The 23,966-nt window shown below is 42.6% G+C and overlaps 1 protein-coding gene and 1 long non-coding RNA gene across 2 annotated transcripts; one reads left to right on the top strand and one right to left on the bottom strand.

Moving 5' to 3' along the window:
• Positions 1-1,237: 1,237 nt before the first annotated feature.
• LOC139023395 (uncharacterized) lies at positions 1,238-6,625 on the bottom strand. Its single transcript, XR_011474519.1, has 2 exons — positions 5,353-6,625; positions 1,238-4,471 (listed from the first exon to the last, which is right to left on the bottom strand). It is a non-coding gene; the product is annotated as an uncharacterized lncRNA (long non-coding RNA).
• Positions 6,626-16,022: 9,397 nt separating this feature from the next.
• On the top strand, positions 16,023-17,691 carry LOC111955552 (ras-related and estrogen-regulated growth inhibitor-like protein). The gene is made up of 4 exons (XM_023975759.2): positions 16,023-16,193; positions 16,403-16,456; positions 16,574-16,650; positions 16,823-17,691. Exons 1-4 carry the CDS (start codon positions 16,079-16,081, stop codon positions 17,237-17,239), a joined length of 663 nt encoding a protein of 220 aa, XP_023831527.1. The 5' UTR covers positions 16,023-16,078; the 3' UTR covers positions 17,240-17,691.
• The last annotated feature ends 6,275 nt before the right edge of the window (positions 17,692-23,966 follow it).

The raw sequence follows: 23,966 nt of genomic DNA, 5'->3' as shown, positions 1-23,966 counted from the left end.
CTGGAGTGTCCTGGTGAAGAGAGCCATGCAGCTTTCCAAGGAAATGCAGGTAAAATTTCACACTCACAGATTGTCAGAATCTGGTCTCTTGGCCCTCCCACCAATACAGTAGGGCAGTCAAAGCTATTTTCTGTCCTCACACCCCAATGGTGGAACCAGCTTCCCCCTGAAGCTAGGACAGCAGAGTCCCTGCCTATCTTCTGAAAACATCAAAAATATACCTCTTCAAAGACTATTTTAAATAATRCCACAGAACACCCCCAGCATGACTAAAATGTAAATGTGATGTAAATCAGAATGTCAATAATCCTATGTGATGGCCAATTTGCTTTGCTAATTGCTCTTGGGGGTCTCACTCTGTTAGACTGTGTCAGACATCTATTCCTCATGTGTCTTGTCAGTAGGCAGGTTTCCATTGAGGCAGTTTTATTCAACAAAAGCAATGTCTCCCCCAAAAAACATTGCAACATGTGTAATGGAAARGGCAGCTAAATGAGAAATGTTCTAACTATTTTTATCTGTTGACAATTCAGAAGTAGGTGATACTTATACACTTCAGAGCCAATGAGCTTAAGTTGTAGATAACAGCCCCACCCACATCCTCTACCAGTAATGCAATGTTGTACCAATTTGTGTATTGTTCACACTTTCTCACTGCTGAAGCAAACAAGTACAACACAATTAGTCTGATGGACTGAAGATGATGTTTAACCTGCTGTGAGGTATAGCCTAGGTATCTTCAGGTCTCCGATYAGGTTACTCCTCATGAAACTTACGAGTCAACTTAATTCCCTGAGTCAACCCAGTCCTACCAATTTTTTTTAATCCACAGTATCCAGCCAGCTGTTAAAATACCTCTATCACTGCATTTGAATGATTGGTTTTTGCCTAGGATAACTGTTGGAAGGAGAGTGAGTGTGTCACAAAGAGACATGCCCATCTTAGGAAACTGGGAGAGCGGCAGGAGTATGTCCTGGCCTTCACAGAGAGAGCCCTGAACAGTGAAGACCACACCTTCCTGCTCTCTTGCAAAAGACAGGTACATAATACGTGTACTCTTAAGATCAGAGGTAATGTATAGAATTACACTAAAGACATACTCGGGTAACATTAGAGATAATACATACTACTGCCCTGATCTATTCATGTAAAACTAAAAGGTATAGCCCAGCGTTGTAACGGCTGTCGTAGTCGTTCTCCTCCTCAGACGAGGAGGAGCATGGATCGGACCAAGATGCGGATTGGTAAGTATTCATATTTTAATGGGAAAACAACAAACACTACAAAATACAACAACCAACAAACGTGACTAACCTGAAACAGTCCTGTGTGGCCCAAACACTGACACAGGAACAAACACCCACAAAACACAGGTGAAACCCAGGCTGCCTAAGTATGATTCTCAATCAGGGACAACGATTGACAGCTGTCTCTGATTGAGAATCATACCAGGCCGAACACAAAATCCCAACATAGAAAATCAAACCTAGACCAACCCACCCAACTCACGCCCTGACCAACTAAAACAAATACAAAACAAAGGAAAACAGGTCAGGAACGTGACAAGCGTTTTATTTGCTTCAATCGCTGAATGCAACCGGTGCTTATTTGAGACAGGCTTCTATTTGAGCCAGGCTTCTATTTGAGCCAGGCGTCCATTTCCTTAATGCACAAAGCTTTTGCGCCAAATAAAATGTTGAATAGACTACCACAATGTTTATTCTGACCAGTATAAACATTATAATAACATCCATCGCAGATCAGACTTGCAAAGACTAGATTGCCTATCATATACCGCTTCGTGGCGCCATGGCTAGCAACGTTGACCGAATAAAGTTACTATGGGAATGTCAGCGCTGTGTCCATGGTAACCTCGTAAACAATTCATTTAGACCCAGCGTTTATTTGAAACAGGCGATTATTTGTTTAAATGTGTGCCGATACCTGGCTATTAAAGGGATACTTCAGGATTTTGGCAATGGTGCTTCTAGTCGTTGCGCAAATGCTAGTTAGCATTGGGCGGGCATAAGCTACGGACAACCAACACAATTGCATTTTAATGTTATAGCTCAGAGTAAAATGGTTGAAGATGATGGTAGTTGTACTTTTAATTGTCATTCTGTTTGCGTACAGGGGAAATTGACTAAGGKGGTCCCGTTTGCACGGCTAAACCTGAGAACCTCGGGTTAGTCCCATTCAAATCAATCTTCCCAAATGTTCTCTGGAACAGCAGAGAAACAGCACAGCATCCACAACATTGTCACCTTCATCCCAGGGATCCTCCAGTACATCAAAGGGAAATGCTCCCTTCTTCCGATGGCAACCAACACTAATGCGCTCGCTTTCCCTTCCCTATCCCTATGAACCAGAGAAACTGTCGTTGTACCACTTTTCCCCTGACCCTAGCAGACTCTTTACAGTAAAGTGACCAGATTTCTGAAATTAAAACCGGGGACATTTGCAGTTCAACGGTCAATATATCATTAAAATATCCAATGTTATTATCTATGAAATAAAAAAGGGGGACAATTCCGGTTTCYTGTATTTAGTCTAACAGGCACACTGTGATAGAGAAAACAACTATATTACAGAAACACTACAGACAAGACAGAACTGTCCGATCTGAACAGCCATTCCTGGTCCTGGTAGTCTGGTTAGAATAAGAGCAGAAGAGAACATGAAAAACAGAGACAATAGTATATGTGAATAGTTAACAACATAATAAATAAGACGATGATGAGATTGGTAACTACATAATATACTATACCAACCTAATCTGTATATTTCTCAGAAGAATGTATCTTCTTCAGGATTGCTCTGTCTTTGGCCAGGTTCTCCATGAACTCCTGGCAGGGGAGGTTGAAGTTTATCTTCACAATAAGCATGGCCTTGATGGTAGGAACAGTGAACATATTCCTTGCTGCTGTCCATAGATCATTCATTTGGGAGAACACTCTCTCGACTGGTGCATTACTTCCAGGTAAGCACATGACAACAGATGCTAATCTAGCCAGGTTAGTGTGTGGGATGTCGTTCTCTTTGAAGTGGGTAACCACCYTGCTCCATCTCTGACTAAGCGGTGTCTCAGATGTTTTCCATTCTTCAAGCGATCCCCCCTTTAGGAACTCTTGCAGGACAGTAACCTCGTCACACAATGCATCCTCATTGATGGTCACATTGGGGCATTTTCCTGCAGTGTGCCTGCTGCCTTCTGGATCTCTTCARGCTGAGGTTGCCTTTTTAAAAGGAGACAATGTAAATATTTTAGATTATCTGTGTGCTTTCCCCATGCTTGCAAGTAGTTCACAGCCGTAGTGAAGAATGATTGGGATCTTTTGAGAAAGCTCTCTTTAGACATGGCTCCATTTTCCTCTAGCTCTCTCAGAAGTCCTCAGACCAAAACTGGAATGAAGTTGTCATCACGTCTTGCAGTCAATTTTGCCTCAARGTTTCTCAGAATAGCAGCGGACTCCACAGCACAGCGGTCCTGGCCTTCAAGCATCTTGATCGTGTCACTGAATACGGTCAAGTTTCCATGGACAAAGGCCAGCCAAAGTTCAGTCAGWGGATCTTCGAACATTGTTCGCAGGACAACAGGGCATTTGTCTTCAGAAATAAAAAAGGATTTCAATGGCACATACCTTTTCAGCACTCTTTCTAGAGCAGGGAGCATGGACAGCCAGCGAACATTGCTGTGTCCTAAAATGTTATGGTACTCCTGGCCAACAAAATCACAAAAGCTCTTCAGTCTTTCTACTCTGACGGTGAAAATATCCAAATATCTTTGTGAGCAGGTACTCAACATCAAGGGGAATCATATCCAAAGCTGTTCTGGCCGTGTTATGAATGATGTGGGCAGGACAACCTAAGCCAATCACCTCCCGCTGCAGAGCATTTTTAACTTTGGTATTTGTGTTGTCGGCAGAGAATGCCACGACTTTGTTTTCCAGGTTACATTTTTAGATGACCACCAGGACCTCAGCTGCAATTTCCTCTGCTGTTTCTCCTTTCAATTCAACAAAATCAAGCAGGTTTGTTTCCACAGATGTGCTGCCATCATATCTTACAATWTCTGACTAGTATTGGCAGTAGCTTTACATGTCCATGATTGGARGCATCAATGGACAGGGACACAAATTCAACCTGGTCTAGGTCCTGTGCTACCAAAGTAGTTGCCCATGGTGCTAACACGTTACTCACTATGGCTTCACATTTTGTCCTAGCACATGTAAACTTTGGCTCATAAAGCTTCTGTGTGAGTTGTGCTGTGCAGTCCATAGATCTGTAACTATGATTGTGTCGCATAGTGTGGTATGCAAAGACACCCTCCTGCACAGCTAAACCATATTCTTCTCGGGACGGCTCTACCTTCTTGAAGAATGTGGTGACAGAGGGCATACCAACACGGCCAATCAGACAGGCTTTATGCTTTTTCGTCTGTTGATGTTCTACCACTGCCGTTCTTCCCCCGCTGCCAATTGAAAAAGAGGAATTACAAATGGTGCAGTTAACCATTCTATCGTCTTGACCTGAGCGTATAAATGGAAATTCTCTCATCATGTTGTCATTAAAATGGCAATTCCGTTTCTTGGAAAGAGCCATTGTACCTCCTGTCTGCTCTTCTTCACTCTCTTTGTGTCACTCTTCTTACTCTCTTAACTTTTTKTTCTCTTCCAATCTTTCTCCTCCTCTTTTCTTCACTCGTCTTCCTGCTCTTTCTTCCTTTCCTTCTCTTTACCTTTCCACCTCACTCTTCCACACTCTCCTCGCRTCACTCTTTTTACTCCCTTAATTTTCCTTCTCCTTCCTCACCAATCTTTAATAATAAATAATACACTATTAGATAAAAATACTTTGGTTAACAAAAGTTGCTTGCCTCATTTTTGTATTTTATCTCAAAAACGTTGTTTGGAATAATAAATTGTCAGGCTCTGTAACCATATCTGTATCTTTCCTCCTCTCTCACTCTTCTTCCTATCCAGTCTCCTTCCTCTCCATTCTAACAAAAAACATTATGCTAATGTTATCCATGAAAATTTTTAAATATATTTTCACACTACTTATAATGCCAAACCATTAAAATTGTAATCTACAAATAAATATGATGCATTAATTTAGTATAATCATATTTTCAAAATAGCCCGTCCACTGCATGTTTACATGTGAAAGTGTTTTAACCTAGCTACCATGAAAGTAGCTAGTTAACCTAGCTAGATAATGTTAACTTAGTCGACATAGCTAATGTTAGCTAGCATAACCTATTTAAAACCTTATAAAGCAGATCATCTATCTATATAATAAATTGTGACATTATAACATCATTAGCTAGTATCTCAAACAATTGTAATTTACCTGTCTTGAAAAGACGTTTGTGGTGATGTTGTGGATTAACTTGACACTTGCTAGCTTCTGGCCGAGTTTTCCACAGCAGTTTTCTCTAAAACTAGCGCGAGCAAGTAGTCAGTAGAAGAGATAATTGTCTTGTTTTGCACGCTTTGTACAAAATAATAAAATGCAGTACTACAGGATATTTCTTAACGTAGCTCTTTATTAACTAGCTATAACTGGCATGTTCACGTATCGKCAACCAGGATCAAAACTGACCATGACCTAACCATTTGGGTGGTCTTAACCAATCATAGCACAGTATGATATGGCGGMAAAATGCATCCAATTATAATTCAGTATGTTCACACATGAATATTACAATAATGAAGCTGCTATAGCGAGCAGCCCCCTCTGCTGGACAAAACAAACACAACGTGATTGAGAAGTTAACCGGTAGGCTCTGCTGCCCGGTCTTTCTTGCCACGTAAAATATTATTTTAACTTTGCAGTCTGTTTTTAACGCACAGTTAAAAACTGGGACATTTCCGGGGACAGCTCCAGCCGGGGACAGGCCACCAAAAACGGGGACGTCTGGTCACCCTACTTTACAGGCACTATCCTCTTCCTGCTCTCACAGCCCTCTGTCCTTGTCCTCTACGTCTGCTGTGAACGCAACAGGTCCCCAGCGATRTTATCAAAGTGCTGTGAACACGGGAAACAATGACTGCTTGTCATTATCAGGGGTTGCCCAGGACACCCCTGTCCCCTATCAGGGTGGCTCCTCAGTCTGACCTGATGGTGGATCATGTTTCCTGGCCCTTTCATGTCAAAAGGAAAGCGGCGGATGAAAATGTGGGTCCGAAGTCGTTTGCGGACCTTGAAGGTACCAGCGGAATCCCCCTGTGAGAGGGTTCCCCCTGTAGGTGCTGAAAAGCAGGCTGTGGACGTGGCTGCTACAGTTGTCATGGAAAGAGAAGCTGCGCCCACCATCACCAATCAGAATGRGATGGCTCCAATGTACATACAAAAAGCTACTAAGGCTTCAGGCWGCCATCAATCAAATCAGGTTGTTGGCTGGAGTGCCAAGACGGCCAATCGGGTGGTTTTAGCTCCCTTCACACTCCCTGTTACGGGAAACTCCCATCATGTCARCAGCTAATGGCACTTTATTTTCCTTTTTTTTTTCTGGCACTGTGAACACTCCCTCCATACTTAATTTTGTCCAACAGCGCCCCAGTTTCTGGTTCCACTGGCATTGTGGGCAGCTGTTACGTTCCRSAGTTTCTGTGTTGTTGCGGGTTTGTATGTGTTTCAGGAAATGGCTTTCTGGATTCCCCCAAGCAGCTGATTGGTCGGCCCCATTGCAGATTGGAGCTGACCCCGCCCTCTCGTCAGGGGATACAGCTGTCTGCAATTACAGACTCCTTCTCCAGCTGTATATAAGCCCGTGTTCCTTTGCTCAGAGAGAGAGCTTATTGGTATGTCATGTGTTGGTTGTTGCTCAGACAGTTTTCGTAAAGTATTTTGTAGCTGGTCCTGCTGAGGTATGTTTTTGTCACAAGGACTGTGTTTTGATTATTGAAGTTGTTCACGTTAAGTTAGTATTATTCTGTTTTTCTTCCRGGGGGGAAGGSGAAAGCACCTTGGGAGTGCTTAGGCAAGAGGCCTGCGGGCATACATATACCCGTAGTATGTACTTTGTCTATGCACACTAGGTAAGACCTGGGCGGACCATCCCSTGTATTTTGGTTAGTGCGCCAGGTGGTGTTAGTAAGGTAGAAGAGGGAGCTCTTTAACTTTTAACTTTCTTTGATTTGGTTKCATCCAGACCCTTTTTCCCAAATTTACCGTGTGAAGGAATAAATTKCCTGTTAATMGTAAAATTCTCTGTCTCAGTCATCCTTACCCGCACCTACAGTCACATACCTCTTTCACTCTACGGGYAGTTGYGTATAGCAGGGTGTTGCCTTCCCTCCTCCKAAGAGGCGTGCGTAACAGCAGCCTTGACATTGAAAGCCTGGTCTTCAGCCATAATGACATGCCCTTTTTCAACATKTTGACCCCTGTTGGAGGAGGTCAAAACCAAGTGCTAGCTGGTTCTGTCCCAGGAGGACCCTGCCCACCAGGTATGCCAGACCTCACCTCTCCAAAGAGCCCAGTGGTTAGTTGTGAAAAAGGTCTTTACTGTTTATTTCCCTCTTATCTATAGTTTCTCCTAGTCGTTCCTCTATCCCATAGTAGTTCATCTGTGTTCTCTTTTGCCTCCCATCTTTCCTTCCTATCAAATCCATCTTCTGTCCGTTGGTCCCCCAAATCTAATTTTATTTGCCGATTGTACTATTTTGTAGTATCCTCAGTTTAGTATTGTGTAGTTGAGAAAATAATGGAAAGTTGAAAGTTTTGCTAAATCACAATTAGGGAATCTTCGCAAGGACTACTTACTGTAGTGTTGCATTATCTGAAGTATAACAATTGTAGATCAACTGTGTAATTAATCACAACTGCATTTTGAAATGTAATTGGAAACATTTTGAAAGCKTTTATTTATGAATTGTTAAGTACGAACACGCCTTTGATACAGTCTTACATTCGTATTAATAAGGCACTATCACACCCTCTCAACAGGAAGCTCCTCAGTCCATTGGTCCAATCAGAATTATTCAACAGGTAAAGAAGAATATTTCAACGGTTCAGGACACAAAACAGCCCACCCAGGATGGCACTGCTCAATCAGGATTGTTCAAAAAGGATGATTCTGCCTCTGTTCTCCTGTCCAGGCAGACTGCAAATGGAAATTGCCCAGACAGACATTGACCTCATCCTGGCCAACCCTAGTCTGACAGTCTTTGCTGTTGAAGAAACCACAGAGACAGACATTGTCCAGAATAAAACTGCCCAGACAGACTTTGTCCAGAATGAGACAAACCAGGCCGAACAGCCCAGATGTAAATTGTTCCTGCTCAAGTAATAGGAATCAAGGAGGAACAAATGTTACGGACAGTTACAGGACCAATGGAGTCTGAGTGCAGACATGCTTGACCCTGCCCAAACTGTTCCTGTTCAGATTAACTATGTGCAGACTGAAACTGACCAGACTGACTTTGTCAACGTAAGTACACAAGTATCTGGGATCACAATCAAGGAAGAACCGCCAACCACAGACAGCTTATCACTTACAGGGCTAATAGAGTCCATCAGAGTGATCATGCCTGACACTCTACCTCCTGAAACTGTCCAGACTGACCTTGTCCACACAGAAATGGTTCATGCAACAAACTGTACAAAGGGATTTTGTGCAAACCAACTTTCTTCAGACTGATAACCAGACTGAAACCGTGCAGGCTGAGACATTGCTGAGACTGAAATTGTGCAGACTGCAACCTTCATTGAAACTGTGCAGAACGAAATTGACCTGTCGAACTTTAACCKGACTGAAACTGTGCTGACAGACCCTGTCCTGACTGAAACTGTGGAACCAGTGCACAGTGGAACTGTCCTTACCGACATTATGCAGACTGCGACTGTACAGAGGGACCCAGCCCCAACTGACTTCAGATATTGTTCAGACCGACATGTCAACCACCAATGAAACCGATGTGGTACCCACCAATAACACTGTCAATTTGGTCAGTGTAGGGCTGTTGCTGTGACCGTATTACCGCCACACCAGCGGTCACGAGTCACAAAGGCAGTCAAATTCCACGTGACCGTTTAGTCATGATAATTAGGCTTCTCCAAGCTCTGCTTCTCCAAACTTGCTAACTGCRTGGTACTCAGCACTATTGTCCCTTTAATCACTCTGATGTCAATGCAAATGTATTCGAAAATCTATTCAAACACTTCATGTTGTGCGCGAAAACAACTGTGATGGCCGCTAATAAAAAGAGGAGGATCCCATCAGCTTTCTATAGYCTAGGCCTAGTATATTTATTTCTCAACTTTCCTAATATTAAGCACATTGCTTATATTTACAACAGGAGTATAGCCTACCTGGCTGGCATGAAAATCAACCACGGCATAGGTGACATGTATTTTTTTCCCGCTGCCCCTGTTTCGATACAGGTGCATGATAATGGTCCATTCTAAATCAAAATTCTACACACATTATATAGTGTWTGTAAAGACAAGATTAAATCAAGAGTAGTCTGATGGGTGACAATATTAGCCTATCACTTGTGAATTATATATCACTTGTGAATGATGCCCTGCATAAGATAGACTTTTTTTTGCGACTTTTTCGACTCATAGTCGCACAGCTCATGTAGCCTAGCCCATAGGCCTYTATGTTTTGATAAGGTTTGTATCACAACTAAAGTGGCCAAATATCTTCTTAAAATTAAGCACATTAATCCTCTTTACAAGGGGTTTAGAACCTAACTGGTATACATAAGCAGCGTGTGAGTTTCAAATTTGTTMCTGAAGATCATTCTTACCATAAAAATGCATCTTTTATAATAAAAGTATTACATGCATGATCGCAATTGCAATCATTTTTGATTATGGTGTTTTCCTGCTAATGGAACATTRGTGCTTATAGTCTACTGCCATGTGCGCATTGCTGCATTTTATAATATGAAGAAATAGCCTAATAGTTTATCAACATTTTAAGCTAAATGTTCTGWTCTGTTGCGTCAGCCACATTGTGTAAAAAAGGTTTTGATGCTAGTGGTTGTATTCATTTGGGCTCTKTTTCATCCCACAGCTGTCCCAGACTGTGTTTGGAATATTTATTTATTGAATAGAAAAGGTCGACTTTTGTACAATGGGGGATAGTAGATTGACATCGGCTAGTGCTTTTGCTGTTCTTTAGGTCTACTCATCTTGTTGGCTGACAAATTAAATGCGGACTGTTCTTCCAATATCTTCAATAGTCTCCAATGTGTGTCTTCACTTGTAGCCTGTGAGAAAGACCCAATCGTGATGGGAGAAGGGCACAACAGCCACTGGCTGCAAAAGGCATGTGCGGACTCCCTCAAATCGTTTGGAGAAAACATCCTTTCTATTTTATTCAGCTTTGTTCAATTGTATTCTTCATACTATAAAATAATGCCACGGAATTCTTAGCAAATCTTGTCTGCTAAGTGGAACTAGTGTAGCCCACAGCCATTTGGCATAGCCATGTCAGGACCTAACATAAGGACAACTCAGAGTATGTTATTCTGTTCTTCTGAAATAGACTACATTTTCTTCATATCACGTTTCTTTAGACCTGTCTAAAATAAATGTATTTATTGTGAAGGTTATATTACATGGATTTATTATCCTTTTTAAAATGTAGATGTTCCAAAGGTCTACATCAGTGGTTTGTAGGCTGTTTATGTTAATGAATGGTCAATTACCATGAGCCCGACAGTTATTTGCTTGACAATCACCGGCTGACGAAATTGTGACGCCACAGCCTTAGGTCAGTGTCCCCAACTGCACTCAAAGATGACATTGACCTCACCCTTCACCTAGCAATGAAGTCTGCTCTCCTATAGAGGTAACGTAAACACACTCACTTTTGTACATCGCCTTGGTCTGTACAATTGACCTTATTTTAGCGCCCCAAAAACGTAATACTTCCAGKTCATCTGTAATGTCAATACCATTGTAAAGCACAATTTCTCCCCTTTCCAACAAAATTAATGACATGACCTCCAAGCTGCCCGTTTCTGCATAATTCAAGAAGGCAATGGGCTCTGTCAGGTCTTTTTAAAAATGGCGGGTGGGGAAGCGAAACTAATGCGTGGTAGTGAGAAGAAGAGGAGATGTGTGGGAAAACTGCWTTTTTCCCACTCGATCTGTCCAACTTATCACCTTATCGCCTCTAAAATGTAACTAAAACACTATAAATAGTTTATATYTGTCATTTCAAATAGGTATGTATTGGGTTTTTAGGGCGGTGCTAAAGTGATCTTCAGAAGTAAACAGCGGCGTTGAGAGTCATGATTGCTTACAGTGATGATGCAAAAAATGACTAGGTATCCCCCCTTACCCCCATCACTGTCCATTTCTTGTTTTTAAACGATGAGAGAAGTGCTACACCTGGTGGAGAGATTGTTAGACAGAAATAGTTGCTTTATGCGTGCTGTACGTTACAGGATGACACGTCACGATGTAACGGAGGGTCAGTTTTTTTTTACTTTTCTCCAATACTATAGAGCCATTACCATATCGATCAGCGCTGGAATAGAAACCTAGTTCACACCCCCGATTTTGAAGTCAACACAGTCACTACAGTTCCAATAGTTTTCTTTGTAGCCTCGTTGCCTCGAATGTTGCGGTTGCGCACATTTGTACGGAATGGGGTGAGTTTAGTTAAGTGTTTTGCTTTTAGTCCAAATCTACCATGTTAATGCCCAGAATCATAACTGTACAGCCTTTCTGCAGTCTCTTGACCTTCATACTGAACAAAATTTAAAAATATTGTGTATATATGTATTTTAATWTAAACTCTTCTTGGTGTAGTCTATACTCTAATGGTGTCCTGTGTTTCTAGTTTCATTTGAAGCATTTTAATGGCCAATTTAAAAATAAAAAAAATCTGAGCACTAAGGATGAGTCTCTCTCCCCCACGCAATAGTAAATGTAGCCTATCTCTCTTGCTGTCATACAGGACGGTGATGACAATATGGATGATTTTTATGTCTGTGCTGCTGACGGTATTGAAGAGACTGGGTGCCAGGTGTCTGTTGGGCTTAATAGCAGGTTACAAAAACGTTATATCCTTTATTGTAACATTTGTCAACCAGAAAAAAACAGCACAAATCATTCTGTGTGCATGACTTCAGTGTGGTGGTGCGTAGCATAATATTGAGTTTGTACATGCACACGTTCGTCATATTGTGTGCACCATCATGGGGTGTAACGTCTCTGTAGTTTTCTGCAGGTTTCTTTGCTTCGGATACCCATTCTTGGTACCCCTATTGGTGCCCCGCCAACCCGCTTCCGCCGTCTCCCAGGTGTCAAAGGGCAGGAAACTGACGTTCAGGTGAGCCAGACGGACGTGCCGGTAAGGCCAACTATTTGGTTTCACCGACTGCATGTGTTATTGGTTTGATTGTGTTAATGTCAGATTTTCCTGCTCACACTGGTTTATACATCCTCCAGCAGCCAGAGTCTCCTTGCTCCTCTGTTGAGCCCAGACGGTCTGAGGCGCACCCCCTCKAGCTACGACCCCCTCCTGGCCAGGAGGAAGCTCACCCCTGTGTGTCACGTGTGGACGGAGCTTCCACAGGAAGTGTCACATTCCGCCCATCTATGCCTTATCCACGTAAGCTTGTTTTAGTTAACCAAGTTAATTGCATTCTGAATGAACATAGAGTATTTCCTTTTTTTCAGCCCTGAATTAAGTTAATGGGCAATTTCTGTTCATGAACAGACTTGTTGCGTTATCTGAACCCTCTGCAAAGTGCGCCTACATTATCTGTCTGCATAAAGCAGAAACATTTGCACTGTAGGCTCCCATACTGATGCTCTTCTAATGTCTCCACCCACCATGAACCGTTAAGTGTGATTCTCAGGAAAATTACGTATCTATTACTTCAATAATTMATGTCTTATTTCAATCTGTATTGTATATGGACCTCTGAAAATATGTGGGCACAAATAAAGCATTGAGATTGGTCTCTCTCTGTTGGCTTGGTGTGTGTGATGCTGCTCTCGCTGTGAGTGCTGGCAGTGTCTGCMGTGCCGGGACCTCTGATCTGGCGTTGCTGCAGGACTACAGTGGGACAGACAAGGAACTGTGTATGAGCCCTCCTGACCAAATGGTGAGCCTTTTTACTTRGCAGAGCATGTCTGGGCACGTCTGCTACCTTTCACCTGGAATATACGCATCTGGGTACATACGGCTGTGCATGCCCAGTTCTATGAACATGTCTGGTATTGTTTGCTGTGTCCGCATCTAGTACTTATTGACCCTGATCCTATTTTAGTGGAGATGGTCTGTTTTTAGATCCAGGGAATCATTTTTGAATTGAAAAAGACACGGGTAGAATKAAAATGTAAACCATGTATTTCTGATGTGACCGGATCTTGATTGGTTATTTTATCACACTCATCCAACCCACTTTTTTTTTTTAGTCTGGCCGTTAAATAGTCATTGTTTCTGTTAGTTTGCCCACTCCAAGGTGTTTGTTTGTCCAGTGTAGTCTACAGCAGTYTTTCTAACTCCAGTTGCCCCAACAGCACACATTTGGGTTGTTGSCCCAGGACAAACTCACCTGATTCAACTCATTCAGGGCTTGATGATTAMTWGACAAGTTGAATCAGGTGTGCTTGTCCAGGGCTACAACAAAAATGTATGCTGTTTGGGGTACTTGAAGKCTGYAGTTGGGGAAACACTGGTGTGTGTGTGAACCATCGCTTACCCTTTGGTGTCGACCCTACAGAGATGTGAGCGCCTACTGCTTGTCCTGTACAAAGTACAGCATTGTCCTCTGCAGACCAGGAAAGGTAATCGACAAGTGCAACTTACCGCATTTATGTATACACATCCTTAGCATCCCTCTTTTAGTATTGCCATWGTTTTGGCTATTAAAATGTCACACAATCACAAGACTTTGAATATTGATATGAATTTAATGTTAATAAAGAATATGTTAGTGACGGTCTTCACTGCAATGTTTATTGCCAAGTAGGTTGCTGGCAAATGACTGGTCCCTTTAATGAAGTATGACTTTTCAATTGTGTGTGTCAGATATACTGTAAACAATTGCAGTTTGATGTTAGTCAGTTGTCTTGCCTTGACTTTAGAGAAATATTGTGTGTGTCAGATATACTGTAAACAATTGCAGTTTGATGTTAGTCAGTTGTCTTGCCTTGACTTTAGAGAAATAATTTATTGACTCCCTCTCCTTAGCTCTCTTAACATCGTCATGATACGGGGACTGTTGCTGCGGAAACTGTCCCCCCCCCCCCCCCATTACCGCACCCAGTCAGAATTTGTGTCCGATGTCTGACTTCTCCACACACTGTTGAAGAGCGTGAAGGTGAGGAGACTCACAATGGATGTGTCCATGACTCGGCACCCGGATTTGCCTATAGAGAAATATAACGGCTACAGTTGCATATGTAGGCCCTCATTTCCAAATGATGGCGCTTTGCCAAAATCCCCTAACTCCTACCTTCCTGGTAAATTGTGAAACAATTTGTCAGAGCTCTGAAAGTTGGAAAGCAGTATTATATTGCTCTCTTTAGTCATCAATGTAGTGATCTGGATCTCTGTTGCTCTTGACCTTTCATCGCCCTTTTCTCTTCTCAGTATTCCAAGTCAGTGGACRGACTTGAGGCATGTTTCGGGAGAGAGCTGGTCAAAACGTTTGTGGGGATCCTGCACCCTTCGCTGCTCGTCAACCCCCACCACGGGGAAGCGGAGGGCGGAGAGGAGTGCAGAACAAYAGGGGGACAAGGAGAAAGTGTCCATGAGGAGAATCCGAGGCCTCTAGAGGAGGAGCGCGCAGGCACACTCCTTTTACACAGGACTCAATGAAAGATGGAGAATGGCAGCAGAAGCCTGTATTTGTGTATTTAATTTGGCCTTTGAATTCCTTGGTGAACATATTTGTATATAGTTGCAGCCAAATATGGTCACCCTTGCACTTTTCTTAATAATTCAATATTTCTTCTAAAATAACTTGAAATTTGAAAACCTTTGGTCTCCACACCTTACTGTATTTTTAACATTACAGAACCAATTTTATTTTGGTAAATTTAAGTTTACAATTTGGCATGTACAAAATGATTGGCAAGTACTTGGTTGCATAGCCTTTAGCCAAGAACTGCAGACAAATGCTTCTTGGCTGCATCTTATTACTGGCGATTTTACTCAGCCTTCAGAAGCAAACTGCTCTAATTCTTTCATGTTTGAGGGGTGCCCTCCACCAAATGCTGTTGTCAGCTCTSGCCATAGGTTATGGATGTGGCAACTGCWCGGTCTCCATACAATGGGTTCTAGAATGTTGAAAATTCAAGGTCTGGAGACAAAGTTCTCKATTTTTCAAAGAAATAGGGAATTATTTGAAGTGCAAGGGTGCCAACTAGTTTTTTACAAACCTGATTTTTACACTGGGGATGAAAACAATGTTGCACATGGTTTGACTTTTGGGATTTAATTAACCTTTTGTCTATTTACAATAAATACTTATGTGCATCTTATCTCTATGATTTTGTCTTGGTCAAGTTTGGTAAATGTCATAACTGTGAAAATCTTACTGGGCGCTATTCAAACAGGACCATGGTAAAGTAGAAACGTCCATAATATTACCACCAGCAGGTGGCATTGGTCATCAGTGTATTGACAATGCAAAATGTTGGTTCTCCCATCATATAGGTTCAAATAGCTCTATACATCCTTGTCTTTGCTCTTATGACTACAGGGTGGGATAACTATTAATTGCAGGTTATTTTAGCATCTACACGCAGTTTTTTTATATGTCTTTTTGGTATAGATTGTTCTGTTAATCCCAAGATTATGGTTTCTTATGAATTTGTGTCCATTTAATAACTAAACTCCAACAACAATGGTGAAGATAAAATCGATACATTTTGAAGGTTAGGAATGTATGCTATTCTGGCACGGAGTTCTAGACGAAGCGCATTGGCCGTAGACAAGCYCACAGTCCTCATTGGCCCATACTTTTTGTCCATCAGCGAACAGGGCCCGCCTACCCCTTATAAATTGCCAGGCAGCACAATCCTAGAGAGTTCACTTTGTGCATCTTACACATTGTTCAGAGACACGGAAACCGCTGCGCCCTTTTAACAAATGGTTGTCCAAGTAAATCAGCCAACTCGCCACTACAGCAAAACGATGGAAGGAAGTCAGCAAAAGGTGGAGGCTAATGTCTTACTACTTGGAGCGGAAAGCGTCGGTAAATCTGGTGAGCATAGTTGAATGAATCCTTAAAATTGAATTGCACTTTCATTCATGACGTTGACAATCTTTGTGCACGGTGAAGAGGGACTTTACTGTGATCGTTGAAAGTAGACAGGAGTTATGACGGCCAAATGCAATGTGAAATGGATTTCCTGTTGTAATACATTTTACTGTTCAACATGTCTCATTAATTACGCAATTTTGTGTCCTCAGCTCTCACGGTGCGGTTTCTCACTAGAAGGTTCATCGGAGAATACGGCGATATTGGTAAGTGCTGGTCTTTTGACTTGATCCARTGATAATTATATAATTMCAATCAAATCAATAGTTTACAGTAMATCAAACCAAATATATYAATGGTTCGGATTTGTTTTGCATTTACAGAATCCATCTACAGTCACACTGACCGAATAGAAGGACGGGAGATCAGCTTCAATATCTGGGACTCGCTTTGCCCCCAGGTGAGGGAAAACATTCTAAATAATTTAGGCTACATGATAATAACTTTATAATGGTAACGACAGACTTTGATTAATGGATTCTCAAACAGGCAGGGCATATTGGAGTATTTCTATTCAACAAGGAGGTTAAAGGGTTGACTAAACACATGTATTTTMTCTTCATGTGTTTTAGAATGGTGAGGTCGAGGGACACATCAGTGACAGACAACTCCAGTGGGCGGACGGTTTCATCCTGGTTTATAGCATATGTGACCGTGCCAGCTTCAACGTGGTGCGYCAACAGGTGCAGCGCATCCAGCAAGCCAAAAGCAAATTCCCCGGAGCCCATCCCGTRATTATCGTGGGCAATAAACGTGACCTCCAGCATCGCCGCACCGTCTCCAGCGAGGAAGGACGCCTCCTCGCTCTTTCCACAGACTGTGGCTTCTTTGAGATCTCTGTAGCGGAGACATACCACGAGGTACAGCTGGTATTTCACGAACTGCTKGACCTTATCCGAGAGGCGAGGGCGCTSAAGAAGGGGGCAGCTGGGATCAAGGGTATTGTGAGAAGCATGTCCGCCGTTTTCGGAAGGAAGAGGACTGAGTAGTTCCAATATAGCTTAATACCAGAGACATTGAGACGTTACTGTAGTTCTGCATCTCAACAGCCCAGGACTTGTCRGTGCATAAAGTGGATGGTTATGTTTCCATATTGGAATAGGTCCATGCACAGCTCTATGATTTTAGGCCTAACTGAACTCAAGCTGGTTGGATTGTTACTCAAATGAGATGATTGACAATCAAATCCTATCAAACTGACAGGATTAAGTACTCTTATTTGTGTCTGAGGTCAGGTGGCCTGAAGTAGCAGAAAAATGCCCTTAAATTGCCAACGTGTTAGACATGCCATTCAATTGCCAACTGTAAAGCAGAAGGGTTCTTGTTTAAATTKCTGGAAGAAGTATTGTGGAAAACCTATGTGCAATAGACAACTTATTTCTCTTCACAAATCTGTATCAGCAGGCAGAACGTTCTACGGGTCTGCTTGGTCTTATCGTTGGCACAATCTATGTAAGACAGAGAAGTGAATGTGTAGCATTATAATGGCGTGATCATTACCTTTGCTCCCTTAGTTAGTATACAGACTCCAGTAGCTTTGCTGCGTTTCCATCCATGGCACCTACATCAATCACACCTTTTTAAGGTGTTTTTGAAAGGTCAGCCAGTGGGGGACCATTCTCTGTTCATTAATGTCAATACCCTCTATTTGTCTGAGAGTGCTGTACATTTCACGTCTTTGAAGAATGCCGAGGCCTACTTGACTTTTTCGTAGGGGTGTTAATGCAGTGAACAAACATGTCTATTTCAATAGCCTACTGATTCTTTCACTTTTTTTGTAACTTTTCATGAATTAATGAAACTGAAGTCATGTTTGTTATACAAGTCATTACTTTAACTGTACAAAGTGTACATACTACAGAACTTGGTCCTACAATTTCATAATAAAATGTGAAATGAATGCTTAAGTGAAGTCTTTATATTTTTTTCAAGCACTATTTGTCAAGCCATGCMGGAGATCTTTAATGTGCTGTAAGAGGGGAACTTCTTCTCACAATTCAACTAGAGGTAAAGATTAACCAAGTCACATCTCACTCCTCTCTCAGGATACTTAACAAATTACTGACAAATCTCAARGAAGGTTTCTAAGGTTATTCGGAGAGAGAAATCCTTCAGTGCTCTCTTAAATCTCTCATTCTGTCAATGTAGCGCTGAGATCGCAGAACTGAGCTTACCAAACCTAATCCCATAGACTCACTATGGGGACGGCAGTCAGCCCCCATCAACGTTGACCTRCTAACCAAGGTCAGTCACCCGGAATCCCTGGCACATCAGCTCTGCCTTCAAAGCCATTTCATCCGCTGCATTTGACTTCTCTGACCAAATGAAACGGGAATGAACAAGCATCCTCGATCACATCAAAAAAGGGGAGCTCGTGCCACTTCAATACCCCCTTACTTACTCACAGGTTCACTCTACATTTGACCTTGTGGGACCAGACAGGATCTAAATGTGGGAAGCTGACTGCTGTGGCCAAACATGGGAGTTCTCTATTCACAACACCAGGGCATCGCATGTCTAACCCCAGCAGAAACCACATCTCAAGGGACAGTTTGGTTTAAGGGGTAGGGAGGCTATGTGGGGGGCTTTGATAATGCTGTGAGTAGAGTGACGCACATCCAGCAGGAAGGCTATGTACAAAAGGTACTGATGAGCAGTTGATAGTAGAATCAGGTGTTTGTGTTCAGCAGGGCTGCAGAAGAGTCCTGCATACCCTGTAGTTCTCCAGGAGGGTGAGCCTCCTGCAATAACAAGCAATGGGGGGATTCCACAATGACAGACACTGAGCTTGAAGCAGTCCCCAGAGGCYTTTGAGTCCACGTCTACACACGGTTTTAAAACGTGTATTGTCCACTGTGTCCTCATTGTGAGCAGATTCCCTGGTCCCTCCCTCTATGCAAATTATTTGACATAGTCTTTCGAAAATAATATTTATATACRTTAAGACATATTGTTGCCATAAGTCAATGGTTCCAGCTGTCAATGACTTTAGAGGGTGGGATAATTATTATTTAAATGGTTTTACTTTCCAGATCTGTCTACACTAAGATATCTAGTGACAGTGCGTGCCTGACTACCTCTTGAGATGGGCAGGAAGATCAGATCACATTCAGATCACAATTCGTTTTTTAATCATCTACACCTGTCTTAAAATCTGAACTCAATCAGAATGTGGATCAGGATAAAGGATGCATGTTACAACCAGGTATAAACAGGGCTAAAGAAGCAAAAAGTCCATGCCCACCTTCCGTAGTACAGAGCCTCTCATTCTTCTCCACGTGTTCCTGTCCTTACCACCACTGGTTGCCASAAGTTCACAACCTATTCTCCACTGACACTCCTCGTTTAGGTCCCGTTCCTCAAACGTAACCACATTGGGCTCACCAGGTCTCCTCRAGGCTCTCCTTAACCTTTACAAGAAAATGCTTTGAGAGAAGGAAGGGGGAGTCTCAACTGTCTAAATGAGCTTCCTTTTCTCGTTGTGGACACACAATGATGCTGTAGGAAAATAGATATCATACACATTCAAATCATATCTCATACACATAAATACTGTAATACATCACCAACACATGTCCATGGAGTTCAGGATTAACTAAAGGGATAGTTCACCCAAATTACAAAAAAAGCATACTGGTTTCCTTACCCTGTAAGCAGTCTATGGACAAGGAATGAGAGCAATCCATACCTTGGTTTAGTTTCCTTGGCASTGTTTCCAAATGCTTATGTTGTAGCATTTGTGGCGCAAATCTCATTCAGTTCATGCTAGCAATTTTCACTCATGTCCAAATAATTCAAAAGTATCTCAAATGTATTGTGAAGTTCAACAAAGTCACTTATAGATGATTTGAACATGATGCACAAAAATGCTAATATCAGACCCATGACTTGAATGGGACTTAAATGTTAGCATTTGGAAACAGTGCCAGCCACTGCCAGGGAAACTAAACAAAAGCATGGATTGCTGTCATACCTTGTCCATAGACTGCTTAGAGGGTAAAGAAACCCATTTGTAATTTTGGTGAATAATCTCAGGAAGGAGGACCACACTTGTATAATAATGCACGTCATATATACTGAGTACACCACACATTAGGAACACATTGATATTGAGTTGCACCCCCCCTTTTGCCCTCAGAACAGCCTTAATTCATCAGGGTATGGACTCTGCTCGGTTTTGAAAGCATTCCACAGGGATGCTGGCCCATGTTGACTCCAATGCTTCCCACAGTTGTGTCAAGTTGGCTGGATGTCCTTTGGGTGGTAGACCATTCTTGATACACATGGGAAACTTTTGAGTGTGAAAAACCCAGCGATGTTGCAGTTCTTGACACAAACCAGTGCGCCTGGCACCTACTACCATACCCAGTTCAAAGGCACTTAAATATTTTGTCATGCCCATTCACCCTCTGAATGGCACACATACACAATGTCTCAATTGTCTCAAGGCTTAAAAATCCTTCTTTAACCTGTCTCCTCCCCTTCATCTACACTGATTGAAGTGGATTTAACAAGTGACATCAACAAGGGATCATAGCTTTCACCTGGATTCACTTGTTCAATCTATGTCATGGAAAGATTTGGTGTTCTTAATGTTTTGTATGCTCGGTGTACAGTTCAAGTACTTGTATTTGGTACTTACAATTAAGTACTATCAGTATGCCATACTGCATACTGTTATTAACGGTGTCCATGGAGACCCACATCGATACGGGGAATGTACAGCTCTGGCAGGGGTAGGAGTGGTAGATTTCCCTTTTTCACCATGGCAACTCTTATTTTTCCAAGGCCTGTTGCATACATACGTAATAATACTTAATGTCCAGTACAGCCATACTGTAACGGCGTTCCTCCTCCTCTTCATCCGAAGAGGAGGAGCAGGGATTGAACCAAAATGCAGCGTCTTGATATGACATGATTTATTAAAGAAAACACGAAAACACGAACTTCACTTGAAACTAACAAAACAACAAACGGAGTAGACAGACCTGGACGACAAACTTACATGAAACACGAAGAACTCACAAACCGGAAAAATGACTACACAAAATGACGAACGAACGAAACAGTCCCGTATGGTGCAAACACAGACACAGGAGACAACCACACAATGTGACCCCACCTACCTTAATATGATTCTCAATCAGAGGAGATGAAAACCACCTGCCTCTAATTGAGAACCATATTAGGTACCCAAACCAACATAGAAACAGAAAACATAGACTGCCCACCCAAACTCACGTCCTGACCAGCTAACACATACAAAAACTAACAGAAAACAGGTCAGGAACGTGACACATACAGTATGTGATGTAATATATCTGGGAGAAGGGGTGGGGTAAATGCGGCTATTTGGTTAGAGGTTCTGAGCCGATACGCAAATGAAATGTTATGAGGTCCATTCGTTTAGAGCATTGTCTCCTGTTCTAAAATCTANCAAATGAAATGTTATGAGGTCCATTCGTTTAGAGCATTGTCTCCTGTTCTAAAATCTACACCCTCCCACTCCCTTCCATCCTCCCGAAAAATGTGACGCAAGCAACAACAAACGCTGGGTTCTTCAGTGCTTCAGTCAGTATTCATGAGTATGGATGTGAAGGTGCATGGCAACAACACCACCATTGTTGACACTTGTCTGTCAGAAGTGGGAGGGATTGTGCCAGTTGGAGAACAGGTTGCTGTGCCACACAGACTAAGAGCTGCCACGATGTCATCATTGTGGGACGGAACGGAGAAGGGAAACACGGTGTCCATGGCAACCAGTGCTGTCACTGTTGCCCACGCTCTCTTCCCCACGCCATCAAGAAATCAAGCACGCACCACCGGGYAGATCCCACAGAATGAACTCTACTTSCGATCAGCTMTGGGGGGGTTGGGAGGTTAGGGTCATGTTGGCAAGAGATAGTGGGTGTTTTTTTTCACAGCGAGGATTCTCTGGAAGCCCCCGGGGGTTTCACCTGTGCCAGCGAACGAGGAGCACAGAAACACACCTCGCAGCTTCTTGCAGGCACGTTGTTAACACACGTCGTTAACACACACACACACACATACCAATCAATAACGACCAGAAGGCAGACAGCCATCAACAACATGGATGACAGCCATGTCAATACTATCGGACACGTAGTAAAACAGAGCAATGTCCAGCCTTGCCCCTCAAACGTCAATGTGTGAAATCCATTTAGAACGTTTATTTACTTTATTARAAAAGTAATATTGAATTGTGTTTGCTTGACAACGCAACCAACTATCAACATTTGAAAGGAGATGTATATACTGCTTGGAGAGTTCTGTCTGAGCCACTGGCTTTTGTATTTTTTTACACCCTTTTCCTCCRCAATTTCATGATATCCAATTGCGATCCAATTAAGATCTTGTCTCTTCACTGCAACTCCCCAACAGGCTCGGGAGAGGTGAAGGTCGAAAACATGTCCTCCGAAACATGACCCGCCAAACCGCGCTTCTTAACACCCGCCCGCTTAATCCGGAAGCCAGCTGCACCAGTGTGACGGAGGAAACACCATTCAACTGACGACCGAAGTCAGCCTGCAGCGTCGTCACTCTGGAGGCCCTGAGCCACTTGCTTCCTCCCATTACTTAACTTTTATTTTTGGTTGAGTTGGAGAAGTGAATCCTGAATCTTGCAATCACACAAAATAAACCGCTCTAGAGATGCATAAGAATGTTCATCTGCACTTTGTACTTCTACCAAGCCGAGGAGGATGGCTTCCTTCCAAAGGAGATTTTCCTTCCCACTGGTCACAGAAATCAATTCAACGTTGGTTTAACATCATTTTATTGAAATGACGTGGAAACAACATTAAATCAACCAGTGTTCCCAGTGGGGCTTTAAGTCTGGGTTGTTGTTCTAAGCATGTAACAAATGTATTTGCAAACAGTGCTATAGAGACGGGTGGGGTGTTTACCAACAAAACCGATGTGTGCACTATTACGAGGCCAAAACAGACAGGGTTGGCTTACAYTCTAAGGATTATTGACAACATGTAAGCTATATTTCGTCTGCAAATGTTTACTGAAAACGTTCATTTGCCCAATAAGCACTTGSTGTTTCTCAAATACACTCAGCAAAAAAWYAAACGTCCCTTTTTSAGGACKCTGTCTTTCAAAGWTAATTCGTAAAAATCCAAATAACTTRACAGATCTCATTTGTAAAGGGTTRAAACACTGTTTCCCATGCTTGWTCAATGAACCATWYACAATTAATGAACATGCACCTGTGGAACGGTCGTTAAGACACTAACAGGTAGGCAATTAAGGTCACAGTTATGAACACTTCGGACACTAAAGAGGCCTTTCTACTGACTCTGAAAAACACKAAAAGAAAGATGCCCAGGGTCCCTGCTCATATGCGTGAACATGCCTTAGGCATGCTGCAAGGAGGCATMAMGACTGCAGATGTGGCCAGGYCAATAAATTGCAATGTCCGTACTGTGAGACGCCTAAGACAGTGCTACAGGGAGACAGGATGGACAGCTGATCGTCCTCGCAGTGGCAGACCACGTGTAACAACACCTACACAGGATCGGTACATCCGAACATCACACCTGCGGGACACGTACAGGGTGGCAACAACAACTGCCCGAGTTACACCAGGAACGCACAATCCCTCCATCAGTGCTCAGACTGTCCACAATAGAATGAGAGAGGCTGGACTGAGGGCTTGTAGGCCAGTTGTAAGGCAGGTCCTCACCAGAC

The sequence above is a fragment of the Salvelinus sp. IW2-2015 genome, linkage group LG31 (genome assembly GCF_002910315.2).
Source record: "Salvelinus sp. IW2-2015 linkage group LG31, ASM291031v2, whole genome shotgun sequence".
Taxonomy (NCBI): Eukaryota; Metazoa; Chordata; class Actinopteri; order Salmoniformes; family Salmonidae; genus Salvelinus; species Salvelinus sp. IW2-2015.
Note: the sequence above shows the minus strand (reverse complement) of the source record. Positions and strands in the feature narration are given on the sequence as shown.